This window comes from Alternaria metachromatica (genome assembly GCF_023757995.1).
Source record: "Alternaria metachromatica strain BMP 0045 chromosome Unknown scaffold_40, whole genome shotgun sequence".
Taxonomy (NCBI): domain Eukaryota; kingdom Fungi; phylum Ascomycota; class Dothideomycetes; order Pleosporales; family Pleosporaceae; genus Alternaria; species Alternaria metachromatica.
In genome coordinates this window covers 57,857-74,443 of record NW_026055531.1, presented here as the reverse complement: position 1 = coordinate 74,443, position 16,587 = coordinate 57,857, and the positions used below count along the sequence as shown (strand labels likewise).

The 16,587-nt window shown below is 47.4% G+C and overlaps 6 protein-coding genes across 6 annotated transcripts; 5 read left to right on the top strand and 1 right to left on the bottom strand.

The window, feature by feature from the left end:
• Positions 1-307: 307 nt before the first annotated feature.
• On the bottom strand, positions 308-2,005 carry J4E83_010049 (uncharacterized protein; the record flags this gene model as incomplete). Its single annotated transcript, XM_049336932.1, has 3 exons — positions 308-541; positions 591-1,733; positions 1,841-2,005. The coding sequence occupies 3 exons, from the start codon at positions 2,003-2,005 to the stop codon at positions 308-310; spliced, it is 1,542 nt and encodes a 513-aa protein (XP_049183911.1).
• A 265-nt stretch (positions 2,006-2,270) lies between these two features.
• On the top strand, positions 2,271-3,200 carry J4E83_010048 (uncharacterized protein; the record flags this gene model as incomplete). Its single annotated transcript, XM_049336931.1, has 1 exon — positions 2,271-3,200. One exon carries the CDS (start codon positions 2,271-2,273, stop codon positions 3,198-3,200), a length of 930 nt encoding a protein of 309 aa, XP_049183910.1.
• Positions 3,201-3,596: 396 nt separating this feature from the next.
• On the top strand, positions 3,597-5,012 carry J4E83_010047 (uncharacterized protein; the record flags this gene model as incomplete). The annotated part of the gene is made up of 3 exons (XM_049336930.1): positions 3,597-4,636; positions 4,684-4,892; positions 4,942-5,012. 3 exons carry the CDS (start codon positions 3,597-3,599, stop codon positions 5,010-5,012), a joined length of 1,320 nt encoding a protein of 439 aa, XP_049183909.1.
• A 549-nt stretch (positions 5,013-5,561) lies between these two features.
• J4E83_010046 (uncharacterized protein) lies at positions 5,562-6,820 on the top strand (the record flags this gene model as incomplete). The annotated part of the gene is made up of 3 exons (XM_049336929.1): positions 5,562-5,959; positions 6,011-6,431; positions 6,485-6,820. The coding sequence occupies 3 exons, from the start codon at positions 5,562-5,564 to the stop codon at positions 6,818-6,820; spliced, it is 1,155 nt and encodes a 384-aa protein (XP_049183908.1).
• A 673-nt stretch (positions 6,821-7,493) lies between these two features.
• J4E83_010045 (uncharacterized protein) lies at positions 7,494-9,311 on the top strand (the record flags this gene model as incomplete). The annotated part of the gene is made up of 1 exon (XM_049336928.1): positions 7,494-9,311. The coding sequence occupies one exon, from the start codon at positions 7,494-7,496 to the stop codon at positions 9,309-9,311; it is 1,818 nt and encodes a 605-aa protein (XP_049183907.1).
• A 777-nt stretch (positions 9,312-10,088) lies between these two features.
• On the top strand, positions 10,089-11,603 carry J4E83_010044 (uncharacterized protein; the record flags this gene model as incomplete). Its single annotated transcript, XM_049336927.1, has 1 exon — positions 10,089-11,603. The coding sequence occupies one exon, from the start codon at positions 10,089-10,091 to the stop codon at positions 11,601-11,603; it is 1,515 nt and encodes a 504-aa protein (XP_049183906.1).
• Positions 11,604-16,587: the final 4,984 nt, after the last annotated feature.

Here is a 16,587-nt window from a genome sequence, read left to right as displayed (position 1 = left end):
AGCTAATGACCAAGTTCTACATGCTTAGTCGTACATGTCACTTTGATCGACGCATTGAAGATGAGATGGTGATATTAACCTTTTAGGTCTGCTGCGCGTCTAAATGAGACACATCGTACTCCACTCCGTGAGCCCGTCCCATGCCATGCTGGTATCTCGTAACAATAGCGGACAATGTACCGATTCCAAGATCCCAAGCTAGAAATGAAGATGTGGGCTAGATCCTACACCATGCCAATGTCCCGGAAATATGACCCAAATTTTAGGAGGCTAACACCCCTAGTGACAATGCTTGACACTGCGCACTCTATGCGTCGGCGGCAGTCTCCTTGTCCTCGATCGTGGCCTTCTTGAGGTCGTCAGCAGCGTCCGCTGCGGCGTCCTTCTCCTGTGCAAGCTCAGCCTCGGCGGATGCGTCGCCGTTGACGGCCTGGTTCTTCTGGGCGGGCTTGCGGGCGGCATCGGTGCTGCCGTTGGCGGCGTCCTCGGCGGCTTCTTCAGCCTCAAGCTTGTCAATCTCCTTCTGCGCCTTGGCGATGTTCTGAAGACTTGTTAGCAGTATCCTCGCAGTCGTATATAGAATCACTCACCTCCTTGGTCTTGCGGTCCTGGTCCTCTTTCCAGTGGGCAAGCTTGGCCTGGAGCTTCTCGACGGTGGCGGGGACTTCATCCTGGCTTGATGGGGGGTCGACGCCGACCTTGGCGAGCTCCTCGATGATGCCAATGTTCAAGTTGAACTTGCTAGCAGCGGCGCCGCCCTTCTTGCCCTTCTTACCCTTCTTTCCACCGGTACCAGCCATGTAGCTCTCCTCCTCGGTGTCCTTCTTCGATATGCGGGTACCCTTGAGGCCCGAGTCGTCGACGGTGCGCTGGGCGGAAGCGGCGAACTTGCTGGCAGCGGTGGTCTCCTTGGCGGGGAGTGCGGAGGGGTCGAAGTGGCGGATCAAGCCCTCGCAGGCAATGATCTCGTCGCCGTAAGCGGGTGCGCTGGCCTCTTCGAGACGCTTGGAGGCAGTCTCCTTGCGCTTGCCAGCGACGTACTGGAGCTGCTCGAGGCGCCTCTTCTCGTTACGGATCTTGCGCGCCTCGAACTCGTAGTTCTTGAACGCGCGGAGCTGCTGGAAGTAGTTGTCCTTGAGCTCCTTGCGGGCCTGGTACTTCTCCTGCTGCACTGCGCGCGCCTTGTCGGTCTCCTCACGGAGCGATCTCAGGTTCTTAAAGGCCTCGTCTTGCTCAGCCTTGAGTCCGTCGAGCTCGGTCTGGAGCTTGGTGTACTTCTCGGAGAGGGCCTTGTTCTCCGGGTCGTCAAGAAGCTTCTTCTGCTCGGCGATCTGGGCCTTGATGTCGTCGATCTTCTTCTGCTGCGAGTCGAAGCCGGAGAAGTTCTTCTTGGCCTTGTTGAGGGCGCTGATCTCGGCCAGGGCCTTCTTCTCGTCGACGAGCTTCATCATGCCGCCGTCGACCTGCTTCTGCAGACGGGCAATCTCCTGGTCCACATCCTCGGCCGACTTGTAGTTGGACTTGCCCTTGGCCGTCTTGAGCTCGTTGAGCTGCTGCTTAAGCTGCTCGTCGAGCTTCTTGATCTTCTCGAAGATGGAGTTGCGGCCGGACTTGTTGCCCTGCTGGGTGGAGCGGATGGCGTTGAGCTCCGTCTTGAGCTCCTGCTGGCGCTTCGCGTTGGGCGAGTCCTTGTTGTTGGGCTTGGCGAGGTCGAGCTTGGCCTTGCACGCGTTCTGGGTGTCGTTAGTAATTTTCCCGAATTGAGTGGTGGTGTGCGATGCAGCCACCCGTCAGCTCGTGGCCGTGCGACTGCGCGCACCACACGGGGCCATGTACTCACCAGCTTCTCCTGGGCGGCGGCGTGCTCCTTCTCCAGCTTGGCGAGCTCCTCCTTGTACTTGTCCTCGTCGGGCTTGTCGGGCTTGACAACCTGCTGCTTGGCCGGAGGGGCAGCAGCGCCGTTGGTCGAGGCCTGGGCGGCGGGTGGAGTTGCGACGTCGGCCATGTTTGCTGTGCAGTCAATTGGGTTGAGGGGCTGACTGGGCGTTGCAGCGGGGGAGAGAGGTCTGCGAGAGCTGGGTAGACCGCCGAGTCGTGAATGTGCAGGCGAGGCGTGGAGGCGGTGGGAGGACAACTATTAAATTCGAGGGTCTCGAGTGAACCACGGATGCTGGCAACTTTTCCCGATGTTTAGCGGGCGGCCTAGTGTGCCGCCCGCAGTCTTGACCCTTCACTCGGGGCCTCGACCACGCACACACCAAACCACGGCTATGGCGGAACAATCGCGGGGCAGCATCCCCATTCTGCTGCTCAAGACCAAGTCAGTGCCCAAAGACACGTACGAAGAGCTGTTCCTTGAACTCGACAACGGCAGCTATGCGCCTGTCTTCGTGCCCGTCCTGGAGCACAGGTTCAAGCGAGATGCCCTGCGTGAGGTGCGCCAACATGTCACCAATCGCGGCTTCGTGCCACAAGCGCAGCAGGGTCTCGCGACATATGGCGCGCTGATTTTCACCTCGCAGCGTGCAGTCGAAGCCTTCAGCGAGGTTGTCGAGGATATCCGCAGAGAAGGCGCCCTCGACATCGACGACCTGCTGCCAGAGAGTCTGCCGCTGTACGTAGTAGGCCCAGCTACAGCTCGCGGACTGCGATCTCTGGGTCTTAAGTGTCCAATCCTGGGAGAGGAAACCGGCAACGGCGAAGCTCTGGCTGGCTTCATATCGAAGCATTACAACGCCCTTTATCCAGGTGTTGCGAATCCGCCCGTACTGTTCATGGTCGGCGACAAGAGGAGGGATATAATACCAAAGACCCTGCAATCAGAAGAGCTGGATCCAAAAGAGAGGGCGCGAGTAGATGAGCTGGTTATATACGAGACTGGAGAGATGCAGTCTTTCAAGGAGGACTTTTCGACAATCTGGCGCAGAAACGCGGATCAGGGCTCGAAACGGCAGTGGGTCGTTGTATTCTCTCCAAGCGGATGTCAGGCGATGCTCGAGAGCCTGGGTCTTCTGGACATGGAGACTGGGAGAGCCAAAGCCACTGCTGATCAGAGAGATATCCTGATATGCACCATCGGTCCGACCACGCGCGATTATCTGAAGCAGGAGTTTGGCTTCACTCCTGATGTATGCGCTGAGAAGCCAAGTCCGGAGGGCATCGCCGACGGCATTCATGCCTTTCTCGAGAAGCACGAATAAGCAATACCGGTTGTGGCTTCGTCTACGTGGACCGGGGTGCGCTCGATGAAAGGACGTACGATACGAAGGCGTTGTATATCAGCTTCGATAGGTTTGCTACATCAAGCGCGTGAATGCGCGACACTATTTCACGCGCTCTCAAATCCTCGCTCATGACCGCTCGCGGCTTCCGTCTGATGGTCCAATACTGCACGTGCCTTCCTGACGCGTCGATGTGCTAATGACTGCCATTGACGTCACCATTTCACGCGACGCGCCTGCCACAAACCACCAGCGCGCGCAAACATCCGCCCCCTTCATTACTCCTTTGCTTTGTCTCCCATCCTTCTCTCATCCCTTCACTTATATCTTCAATAATCTACACCAATTCACTCAATTGACCTTACTGCAGCTACAATGGCAGGAACACGCTCATCGGCTCGCAGCACCGACGGTGGCTCCAGCCCAGCAAAGGGTAACGATGTCGCAGCCGGCACCAAACGCAAGCCCGAAGTCGAGCCGTCTCCCAAGCGCGATCGCAAGGCGTCCAAGAAGCAAGCTACTATCGAGGAGACAATGGACACCAGCAAGGAGTCTGACAGCGAGATGAAGGACGCCTCGGATGGGGGTCAAGACTCCAAAGATGTAGAGGAGGCCGAGAAGAAGGCCGCGGAAGACCTCGTCGATGCGAGCGATGCGACGGCATTGGCCAATGGCGATGGTGACAAGCCTGCATCAACCGATGTGGAGACTACCGACGACCAGGCGGAACAAGACACCGACGCCGCCCCCAAAGCCGAAGAGACTACACAGACAGAGAAGAGCGAAGACAAATCGGAAAACGCGACAAAGGAGACTAGCGCAGATGGCGAAGGCGCGATCGAGGAGTCCTCCCAACGCGCAAAGCAAATGCCGTCCAACATTCTTGAAAAGGGCGTGATCTACTTCTTCACCCGCAACCGCGTCGGCGTTGAGGACTCTGAGAGCGTCGGCGACCTTCAACGCACCTTCTTCGTCCTCCGACCAATGCCATCCGGAGCCAAGCTAGGCGACGGTGCCCTCGCCGACGACAACAACATCCGACTCTTTGCGCTGCCCAAGAAGGTCTTTCCCAAGTCGCACAATGATAAATTCATGGCATTTGTCGAAAAGGCGAACACTTCCATCAAAGAGCTGAAGGAGAGCTTTTTTGGTGCGGACGAGTACGAGACGAAGACACAAGGCAGTCGACGCACCGAGCCTGTGGCGCCTGTGGCGGAGGGCGTATATGCCATTACGCGCACTGAAGACCGGACGTGCCATCTCGTATACTCCACCACCATACCTTCCGAGCTTGGAGAAGTTCAGGAAGACCTAGGTATCAAGGACCAGGGCAGCTTCGTCATGAGCGTCAAGAACCCTGAGCGCAGCGGACCGGCTTCCGCCCAGCTTCCTCAGAAGCCCGAATTTCCCAAGGAGTAAGTGATTCCGATCTGACTATGTGTTCATGACTGACCATTGCCAGGTTCATCGACGAGTTCCGCGGACTGGCTTGGGTCGAAGTCAAGCCAAAATACCTGGACTACGAGTACTGCCAGATCCTGCTCATCGGCGAGAAGATGGAGAGCGGCGTCGAGCCTACTACCAAGGACCAGAAGCATGACAAGGAAACTCCACAAGAGGAAATTGAGAAGCTTGAACATGAGGATGAGCTGCGCGTCGAGCATCTTCATGGTACGTTGTTAAGTAGCTAGCAAATGTGATGTGTGCTAATCAAATCTAGGTGACGATTCTGTCTATGACGACCTCAAGATCAGCAAGAATGAATACCCGCAGGTCGCGACAACCTGGTGAGCTCTATCTCAAGCTCGGCGTTATGCGATATCAACGATCTTCTCCCGAATTTACTGTACAATATCTGGGCCATAGGCGTTCAAGGGCGCGATACATATCACGGCATAGTCTCTGACACGGAGTGTCGGATGCAAATGATCAAAGGAACTGATTTTAGGGTTTTGTTCTACCCACGGCTTTGATAGTACCGAGTCGCAATATATTAATTGATTTCATCCTACGCCTCCCAAAGGACGCAACTGATGTACAACTCTTCATCTCTCATCATTATGCTGAACTTACGAATGGTAACTCAATTGAGTAAGCCGATTGGACAGACCCTTGGACTCCTGTTTCCGATGCCATCGCGACAATCTCCGCTCATCGCTCACTGCTCACCGCTAACAATACCGCTATCCTCATCACCGCGAAGCTGCTACTAGAAACAGTCCGCCCCAAACTCGACTCTCTTTATCGATTCTATACCTCACTAACACCCTTTTTACACCAACGACCCTTTAGTCCATATATCGCCGCGTCTCTCCCACGATCTCCAGCATTTGCATCACCATGCCTCCCTTCCCGAAGTCCGTCGCTGGGGACTCCAAGTCAGTTCTCTGGCTCCTCCAGTCCTTCACCATTGGCAAGGAGCAGAAGACTACAGGTTCTACGTACCTCTTTCTGGACCGCGCAAACGCTGAATTCGGCTTTGTTGATAGCACGTCCTTCGGCAATATTGCCTCTGTTCAGCGCCTTCCAGAAACCGGTGAGCCTATGTACTTCCAGGCCAAGACCGCTCGCGCAGCAGCCTGGCGGGACAAGAGCAAGAAAGTATCGATCCTGTTTCAGCATCTACAGATAGATTTGGAGTTTGTGTTGCCGTACCAAGCTCGCGGCTTTCTCGATATCCTGGAGGACATTGCGACAGCAGCTGGCAACCACTTCTTCTACAGCTATGAAATTCCACAGTATGTAACAGTCCGCATTTAATACTGTGTCTGGGACTGACGTGGTGCTAGAAAGGTCGCGTTCGTCAAGGCCGACTTCGACATGGAACAGCAGGGCTTCACGAGCCGAGCTCCGCAGCCTTGGATGGCGGTCCCTACTGATTCGTCTGAGTGGCCTCGTCTACGGAAGACGGGCGAATGGTCAGACTTCACCGTTTTCGCAGGTGGCAGCCAATTCCGCGTCCATCGCGTCAAGCTTTGCAAAGAGTCATACTACTTCAGAGCAGTATGCAGCGGCGGCTTCTCCGAGACCGCAAAGCAATCCATCGAACTCCCAGAGTCAGCACAAGTCATCTCCATTCTCCTAGATGAGATGTACGGTGTCTACAACACCACCACTGGTTCCATTTTCACCAACTTCGCTCTTCGTATGGAAATTGAGAAAGAGCTCATGATGAACCAACTCCTGGATCTCTTCATCGCCGCGGACAAGGTAACTGCTCTCGTACCTCTATTTCCCTACCTTCATACTAACCCCCAACCCAGTACAACCTCGAGAACATCAAGCGCCGCGCGGCCGAAGCCATCGTCGACCGCCTACCCTTCATCACCGACCCGCTCATGATCGTCGACCTCGCAACATGCATCTACCACGAGCAATGCCCAGAGAACGACCGCGGACTGCGCAAGGCTATCATCGAGTGCGTGAGGATGAGGATGCCTGCTATACTCGAGGATGAGAGTGCGTGGGAGGAGTTCTCGGAGAACAAGAACGTACTGAAGGCCTTCCACATGTCGCAATGTGAGGCGGTTGAGGGTGGTGGTATGATTGGGTGGGGAGGCGGAGGTAATATGATGACACCGCCTGCTACGCCTAGGTAGGGAACTTTTCGAGAGGAGGAGGGGATGGTGGCTTGAGGGGTTTGGCTACTGGTATGTAGGAGGATTGATTTGCTAAGAGGTAGTCAGGGCGGATGTACTTGCGGTCGGCACTCGATCAGATGCGTTTGATGCAAAGGCCTTGATGCACTTTGGCTGGACTGTCGCGCACCCTTCAAGTCCGCTTCGAAGGGCGATCGCGATTCTATTAACTGTACCTCCGGGCCTTTCTTCTTGAGCGAGTGTATTCGGCAGAAGCAATATTTGCCCACTAGTAGCATGCCCAGCTCGCGATAGCTATCAGTCCTAACTGCATTTAAATATGATGGTTCATGTGCGATTGCGAAAGGCATGGCTTTGAACGGTTGTGATGTGTTGTGGGGTATTCAGCCACCAATCCGGCCTAGACCGGACACGAGCACCGTCTCACCTTCCCGAGGCCGCGAACGCGTGTCTTCATCTCCAATCTCATCAACTCACGGCTCAGTCTCCATATTTCAGGCAACACCGCGCCGCCATGAACGCAATACGCATTCCGACCATGCCATGAGCGTGCGCACAGGATATAGCAGCAAGAGACTTTGATCGCCGTGACGGGTCCCAATCAAGTGAATAGGACCACCAAGCACCAAGAGAGCATAACCAAGGAACACCTAATCGAACAACTCAATTCAAGATGGCTTCATCTTGGCGACAGAATGGTGAAGAGCGGGGTGCCTACACGACTGTTGCGCAGACCGAGACTGCAAGTGCACACCTCACAGTACATGACAAAGACGTCACAAATGAAGACGCGGATGCCGTTCCTTTTGAAGCGCCTGTTCACATTGGCTCCATACCGACAGCAGAGGATCTGCTATTTCTGCCTCGCGTAGCGGATACGTTGCCATATGGCGCTTTTCTAGTCGCCGTTGTCGAGCTTTGTGAGCGCTTCGCCTACTACGGACTCTCCGGGCCCTTCCAGAACTACATCGCCAACGAATACAACGACCCCAATGGCCTACCTGGCGCTCTTGGCTTGAAGCAGAGTGGTGCGACAGCGATGACGAACTTCTTCCAATTCTGGTGCTACCTCACGCCTTTATTTGGCGCCGTTGTTGCGGACCAGTATCTGGGGAAGTATGCGACGATCAAGTGGTTCAGTCTGGTGTACATGGTCGGCATCGCGATTCTCTTCGTTACCAGCTTGCCGTGGGCGGTTCGAGGCGGAGCCGCATACCCTGGACTTATTGTCGCGATGCTGATCATCGGCCTGGGTACTGGTGGCATCAAGAGCAACGTGTCGCCGTTGATCGCGGAGCAAGTGCGGTCTAACAAACCTTTCGTCAAGGACCTGCCTGGAGGAAAGCGCGTCATCGTTGATCCGGAGATTACGGTGCAGAGGATCTACATGATATTCTACATGTGCATCAATGTAGGCTCGATCTCTGCGATCGCAACGACTATGTTGGAGTTGCATGTCGGATTCTGGAGTGCTTATCTTCTACCATTGGTTATGTTCTGCGTGGGCTATGTGGTGTTGGTGAGAGGAAGGAAGCAGTACATCATCAAGCCACCTCAAGGTGGCGTGATTGGAAACTGCTTCCGCGCCCTATACATCGCCGCAAGGAACGGCGGAGATCTTGACAAAGCGAAAGCTTCCGCTCAAGGGCACGGAAGAAGCAGGTCGAAGGTGACTTGGGACGACAAGTTTATCGACGAGTTGAAGACTGCGCTGGTCGCATGCAAAGTCTTTCTGTTCTTCCCTATCTACTGGCTCACGTACTCGCAGATGCTGAACAATTTCGTCTCACAAGCCGGTCAAATGGAGTTGCATGGCCTTCCCAACGACATCCTTCCCAACATCGATCCCGTCACCATCATCGTCCTTATCCCAATCATGGACCGCCTCGTCTACCCGTTCATCCGTACACGACTGCACATCGCACTGATGCCAATAACGCGCATCTTTCTCGGCTTCCTCATGGCCGCGCTCGCCATGCTATACGCAGGCGCTCTCCAGTCAAAGATCTACGCGACACCACCTTGCTACTTCAGCCCATCGAACTGCGACGCGGGAAAGATCAGCGAAGGGAAGTTCAAACCAAACGAAGTCCACGTCGCATGGCAAGCCCCAGCATACGTGTTAATTGCACTGAGTGAGATTCTCGCTAGTGTTACCGGCTTGGAACTGGCATATGCGAAGGCACCCGAGAATATGAAGAGCCTCATCATGAGTCTCTTCCTACTTACAAGTGCGGGTGGAAGCGCTCTGGGTATCTTGATCGCTCCATTGGCAAGAGACCCGCACTTGCAGTGGTTATACTTTGGATTGGCGTTGATCGCTGGAGTCGCCGGCGTTGTGTTCTATCGCATGTTCAAAGACGTTGATGACGGCCCTGCCGCAAAGTTGGGAGATGCTGGAGAGTACGAGTTGACCGGACGAGCGAGCGCTGACGATGATGGGTATTACAGCGATGATGCAGACCCTGCTCCAGGCTCGCAGCGCGCCTGAAGTACGACAGCTTGAGGTGGGCCATCCACCTGCATCCACCCTCAAGCCATGAGCCGGCCGCACTTCCGCTCCACTGTTCCGCTCCACTGTTCCGCTCCACCCTTCCGCGCAATAAGTCCTTTTCTCTCCCTTAGCTTGGGTGCCTAAGCTAACATCGGTGTGGCATGCTGTCGGATCTTCCTGTGCGACCAGCTATTCCCTGGAGGCGTGATTCTACCATTACCAAATCCTCAATGCCACAAGGGCTTTTATAGAACATCATCGTCAATGCTGCGCGCTTCAGATGGATGACCTCGAGTGTCTGCTGTGTACAGAACAAGAAAAAGCATAGCCGAAAATTGGGGCGCGGCAACCTGTTGATGTCATCGTTCATTATCTCCGAAAACCGCTTAACAGCGCCAAAATCCTTCACATTTCCACTCACGTCGCGACCCTCCGATCACTCTGACCCATCAGCATTGGCTTATCTGTGCGGATGGAGTCATCGCAGTTCAACTCATGGGTTGCAATTCAGAAACATACAGTTTCAAAGTCAGAGCTGACGTTGGATTGACCTCTCTGATTCGATGACGCTGTGGATTTATGCGGACGCTCGGTTGGCGCCCTCCGCGGAATGACGAGCTCCGAACCCTTACCAACCATGGCCTCGGCCGAACCGATTTCATCATCCGCGCAGCAGTGTGGCTTGAGTAGTCCTATGTATAACGCACCAAGCCGTGGGGAAAGGCTTGTTTCCACCTGTGCCTTCTCCCCATATCCGCAACCTGACCGTCAACCATGGAAAAGCTCGAGCGATTCTTGTCGCGGCCGACAGCGAAGCCATACAAGACCGGCGACATAGAAGCCTCCGAAGAAATACACCTTAACGACGAAGGGTTGCTTGAGTTTGGCCCTGACGATATCGAAAATCCTAAGAACTGGTCCACCGCAAGAAGATGGTACATCACCGTGGTGTCGGTCACCCTAGTTGTGAACGCTACATTCGCATCTTCTAGCCCATCTGGCACGCTTGAGTCACTCTCGACAGACTTGCACGTCTCCACCGAAGCTGGGGGACTCGTTATCACATTGTTTCTCCTAGGGTACTGCGCTGGCCCCTTGGTATTCGCCCCGCTTTCGGAATTCTTCGGTCGCAGATACATCTTCTACGTTACCTTTACGCTGTACCTGGCCTTCAATTTCCTTTGCGCGTTCACCCCTAACTTCGGTGGGCTCTTGGTGGGACGGTTCTTGACGGGTACCTTCGCAAGTGCTCCTCTCTCCAACGCACCAGGTGTACTGGCAGACATATGGGGACCACTGGAGCGTGGAAATGCAATGGCTGCCTTCTCCATGATGACTTTCATCGGTCCATCGCTCGGACCCGTTATATCAGGCTTTCTCCAACTGAAGAAAGACTGGCGATGGTGCTTCTACGTTCTTCTCTGGCTGGGTGCCTTTACCGAGATACTCATGTTCACGATTCCGGAAACATTGCCCTCAATCGTGCTCCGCAACAAAGCCAAGCGCATACGCGCCCTGAAGATCCCTGGCTATGAACAGGTCAAGGCACCAGTTGAAGTGACGGATAGGACACTCGCAAGCATGTTCCATGTTGCTCTCACTCGACCATGGAAGATCCTCATCGACCCCATCTCCTTCGCCGTCGCCATTTACCTTGCCGTCGTATACGCCCTGCTGTACATGCTCTTCACCATCTACCCCATCGTCTTCCAACAACACCGCGGCTGGAACTCCGGCGTCGGCGAACTCCCACTCATCGGCTCTGCCCTCGGTGCCGCCATCGGCGGCGCCATCATTTTCGCGAACACAGCCAGGGACAGAAAAAGAGCGGAAGCCGGCTACAAAGCCACACCCGAAGACCGTCTTCCTGTAGCCATGCTCGGCGGCGTCATGTTCCCCATCACCATGTTCTGGTTCGCGTGGTCGGCAGAGTACAACAGCGTTCACTGGGTCGTTCCTACTCTCGGCGGTGTCTTCCTCTCGACTTCTATCTTACTCATCTTCGTCGCTTATCTCAACTACCTCACCGACACGTATCTCATGTATGCTGCGAGCGCGTTGGCAGCGAATACCGTTGTGCGCTCCGCCGCAGGAGCTGCTGCGCCGTTGTTCACACAGTACATGTTCGACGCTCTTGGTGTTGGGGGCGGTGGCTCGCTTATTGCTGGCATGGCTTGCGTGCTTGCGCCTATTCCTTTTGTGTTTTATAAGTATGGTGGCCCGATTCGGGAACGCTCGAAGTTTGCGCCTACGCCGGAGAAGGCGAATGAGGGGAATGGGGCGAAGTAGCAGGCAGACAGTCGCGCCAGAAAAGCGAGTTGATACATATCATAGCTGCAATATCCAATCAGGGTTTTAATGTAATCATTGCTTCCCCAGAACGAAACGGAACTCGCCGCATTTGATTACTTCGATACTGGCCCTCGTCATCTCCTGCTCGTGGTACAGTCTGCAAAGTTTGTGAGCATACCAAATAGCGATCTTGCAGAAAGCGATTTATTGCTCGCTAGCTATGTTTCTATGAACCGCCGACGAGGACGGCTGATGTTGGCATGCTTACATCAACGGCATCTACCGGAAGCGTTCTGTCGACTACTGGGTGCTATGTCGGCTCCATTTCGCCCGATCCTCAACGTTCGTGTCGGGCCGTGGACTTGCACCGGCAGCGCATCGTTTGCTTTGCTGTTGGCAACAGAGGACGCTCACGGGAGAGCCCGTCATGAGATCCCATAGAAGGACGCGACTAGAGTGCGCGTGCTGGCCTGTCGTCCTCTGTTATTGTGGCGAAGCATCTTCAGTCGGGCGATCTTTCGACTGCGCTCGTTGCAGCTGACGTCTGTGTTTCTTTGCGACAATGGGCGGCGGCGTGTTGTTGGCTTTACGTGGCCTCGCGGTTGTCCATCCACATGTACTAGAAGCAGACTGGACGGGTGCGCATCACGGTCAGACGTACGGCGCGAGAGCTGCTTGTCTAAGGCCAGGGTTCTGGCACGAGGCCGACGGCGTTCATGTCCACAGCTGCTAGTCTTGTTTTCTTGTGTCAAGATGAGCTTTAGCTGAGGAGCACGTCCGTCATCTTTGCAAGTGCGACGCGCATTGCGCTGACGCTCCCAAGCAGTGCTGAGCCTCTGAACACGACGCCGGTGTCGGGATGAGAAGGAACATGCTATATTGCCAAACAATCGTGGCATACCTAGCGTAGTAAGCAATCAGTTGATTCAATGCCCGGATAGTGCCGGTAGGGAAGAGCCAGCGTTCAGTCAATGCGTGGATGTGGAACGCGGGGGATCTTTCCAGCGATCCTCCGTGATTGGTCGAGAACGCCCGTAGCGCGCTCCGTACTATAGATGTAATAACTATAAAAGCTTTGCGAATTAATAACTTACTTTGTTAGCTGTTTAGTAATAATATAAAGCAAAATATATAATATTTTAGATATAATTTAATATTTAAAAAGACTATAAACTAGTGTTAATATAGTTATATAACATAATAGTTATTATTTTAATAGTATAACAAAATTATTAGCTAATAATAATATTAGAACTTTAAAGCTATACCTATTAAGTTAAATATTATAATAGTTATATATTTTACTTTATATTATAGATAATATATATTTTAAATACTTTTGTAATTATTATATAACTAAGTAAATAGAGTTCTAAACTACTTTTATAGTGCTTATATAATAGTTAAGCTATTAATATAGTTATATATTAAAATATAAATTACTTTATAACTCTTTTCTATCTATAATTATAGTACGTAATTTTAGTGCCTTTTTCTAGATCTAGTTATTTGTATAGGCTTTATAAGTAGATAGTTTAGCTTAATTAGATATATTAATTATTATTTATAGATGCTAATACTATAATATATAGTATTAGAAATAAAACACTAAGAAGGCTTTATATTACAAAACTTCTACGCTGTTATATACCTCTCTAGTAGTATCTATAGCTAATTTTTAGCTAGTATATTAGCGTATATACTCTACTTCTTAGTAGACTACTAATATAATATTATAACTAGCCTTCTTATTTTCTTATCTTAGATACTTTTCTATCTATTACCTAGCTCTCTATAAAGACCTTTTATTAGTTCTTTTTATTTATAGAATAGTATAAGGTATATATTACTTATTATCTATTAATACCTAATACTAGAAAAGTAGCTAGCTATTCGCGATAGTAGCTATTATATAAAATTAAATATAATATATATTTTATAAGTATAGTGTATATACATTAAAGAATAGTAGAGAGTTAGTTATTATATATAAAGAGACTAATTACTAAGAATTTAGTAATAAAGCTAGAAATAGAGTAGCACTATTATTAGTTACTATTTACTAGACTAGGCGCTTATAGAGAGAAGTATATATTAAAAGCTTTCTATTAACTAAGAAGCTAAGTATACTTCTTATAGAATAGATTAGACTAGAGAATAAGTACTTTAAGAATAGAAAGATTTAGTAGTATATAATTTAAGTTATATAATAGACTAGCGTAGTATAGCTCTAGCTTAGAGTTAGCTTAGAGAACTATAGTTATTAATAGATATTAGTAATATATACTTTATAACCTCTTCTCTTTTAGGTACCTACTTCTAAATATATTACTAACTCTTACTATTATAATCTAAAGACTAGACGTATTAATATTACTATTATAATATAATATAGCGTCTTAGCTACCTTTTAATATTATATCTAGCTATTAATAAGTCTTCTCTCTATTACTCTATTATATAGATATTAGCTTATATCTATTCTTTATTCTTTCTCTAGCGCCTATAGTAGAAAGACTTAAAGCCTTTCTAAAATATCTAGCTCTTAGTAGTTATCTTACTACGCACTTTCTCTAGCGCCTATAGTAGATAGACTTAAAGCCTTTCTAAAATATCTAGCTCTTAGTAGTTATCTTACTACGTACTTTCTTTAGTCTTTATCTACTATTATTATAACTAGCCTAGCCTATAAGATAAAATCTATTCTCTTTATATTTTTCTTTATAATAACTCTATCTATATAGAAGCACTAATATATATATTAAGCGTACACTCTAGCTAGCTATTACTACCTACTACGCCTATTACTACTTACTACGCCTACTACGCCTACTACGCCTATTACGCCTACTACTAGACTAGTACGTAGTTATCTATTCTCTTTCTCTTTCTACTATTACTAGTTATTAGGCCTAATACCTCTAGTACTTCTAATAAGATTAATATCTATATTCTAGACTAGTTATCTATTCTTCTTCTTTTACTACTATTACTAGTTATTAGACCTAGTACTTCTAACAAGATTAATATCTATATCTATTCTTTTTCTCTTACTACTATTACTAGTTATTAGACCTAACGCTTCTATAGTATATAATAAAATTAATATCTATATTCTAGACTAGTTAGTGCGTAGTAGTAGCTGCGTAGTTATCTATTCTTTTTCTTTTTCTACTATTACTAGTTATTAAGTCTAGATTAGATATTATTAATGCTATAGCTATCGCTAATACTAGATTAGCTCTATACTTATTATTAGTTTATTTAAATTTATACTTATATATCTATAGATAGCTACTTAGTTACTTCTACTAACTTATAATAGCGCGCAGCGTTTATAAGCTCTACTTATATTATACACTTACTATTTACTATAACTTTACTACTTTAGAGCTTAGACTATAAAGCTATCTACTAGTAAAAATTCTTCTATTATTACTCTACTTCTATCTCTATTACTCTTACTTCTATCTCTATCTCTATTTCTATCTTCTTATTTATTTTAACTTTCTTATCTATAGCTACTATAGTAATAGTATAGCTTCTTATAATTATACTTTTTTAATAGCTATTACTAGAAGATTAAAATAGCTAAAACTACTCTAAAGCTCTATTTAGTAGTAGTAGTAGTAGTAGTAGTCTACTTTTAAAGAGACTTTACTTCTTTATAGCTATTTATATAAAGCTTCTACTTAAAACTACTAGCGCTACGCTTCTACTTAAAGCTACTAGTATTATACTTTTACTTCTATAGCTACTCTTATAGAGCTTCTACTTAAAACTACTAGCGCTATACTTTAGCTTAAAGCTACTAGTATTATAGCTTTTAGTAACTTATTATTATTAGTTAAACCTAGATACGTAAATATAACTTATATATTCTATTACTAATAAAACTCTAAATAGATCTTAATTATACTTTTAATAATATAGTCTATTACTATATATTAATAACTTTCTTAATACTAAGTATCTAATATATCTTTATATATTATATTATTCTTTTTATTACCTTATATAACTATAAAGTACTTTAATATATATATCTATATTATATACTATTATTATATACTATTATTATATACTATTATTATATACTATTATTATATACTATTATTATATACTATTATTATATACTATTATTATATACCTTATACTATATACTTTAATATTCTAAGTAATAGTTTTTATAAGAGTAAATATATCTAGATAGAGTTAGAGGTAGCTATATAGAATATAATAAAAGAGATAGCTATTTAGTAGAATAAGAATATTATCTAATTCTAAAGAATAATAATCTTAGAATAAAGTTAAAGGTAGCTGTTTAGAATATAATAAAAGAGGTAGATATCTAGTAGAGTAAGAATATTATCTAGTTCTAAAAAATAATAATCTTAGAATAGAGTTAGAGGTAGCTATCTAGAATATAATAAAAAAGGTAGGTATCTAGTAGAGTAAGAATATTATTAGTATCTACTACTAGGTTAGTATTCTAAGGTATGTATATAGAAGAATAAAAAGGTATAAGATACTAGGCCTAGTAGAGGTATAGAATATTAAGTAATATTTACTAAATTAGTAAAGATTTAGATCTAAAAGCTACCTAAGAAGCTAAAAGTATTAGTAAATATTAGAATTATATAGTAACTTCTTAGATCTTAGAAATAGTTACTTAGCTTAGGTTAGCCTTAGACATAATAATATTCTAGAATATTCTAACTACTATCTAGGCAAGCTTTTAGATTGCTAGAAGTGTTAGCCTTATAATTTTTAATATCTATATTCTATACCTAGACGCGTTTTTAGCTATTTTTAACTATATAGTTTTTAATACCTATATTCTATACCTAGATATATTCTTAGCTATTTTTAACTACTATAATAAGCTATTTCTTTCTAGTATTTAGTATAAATATTTCTACTTTAATATTATTATATATCTACTATAAACTAGTTTTAAGAAGTAAAAGCTTAATATTTA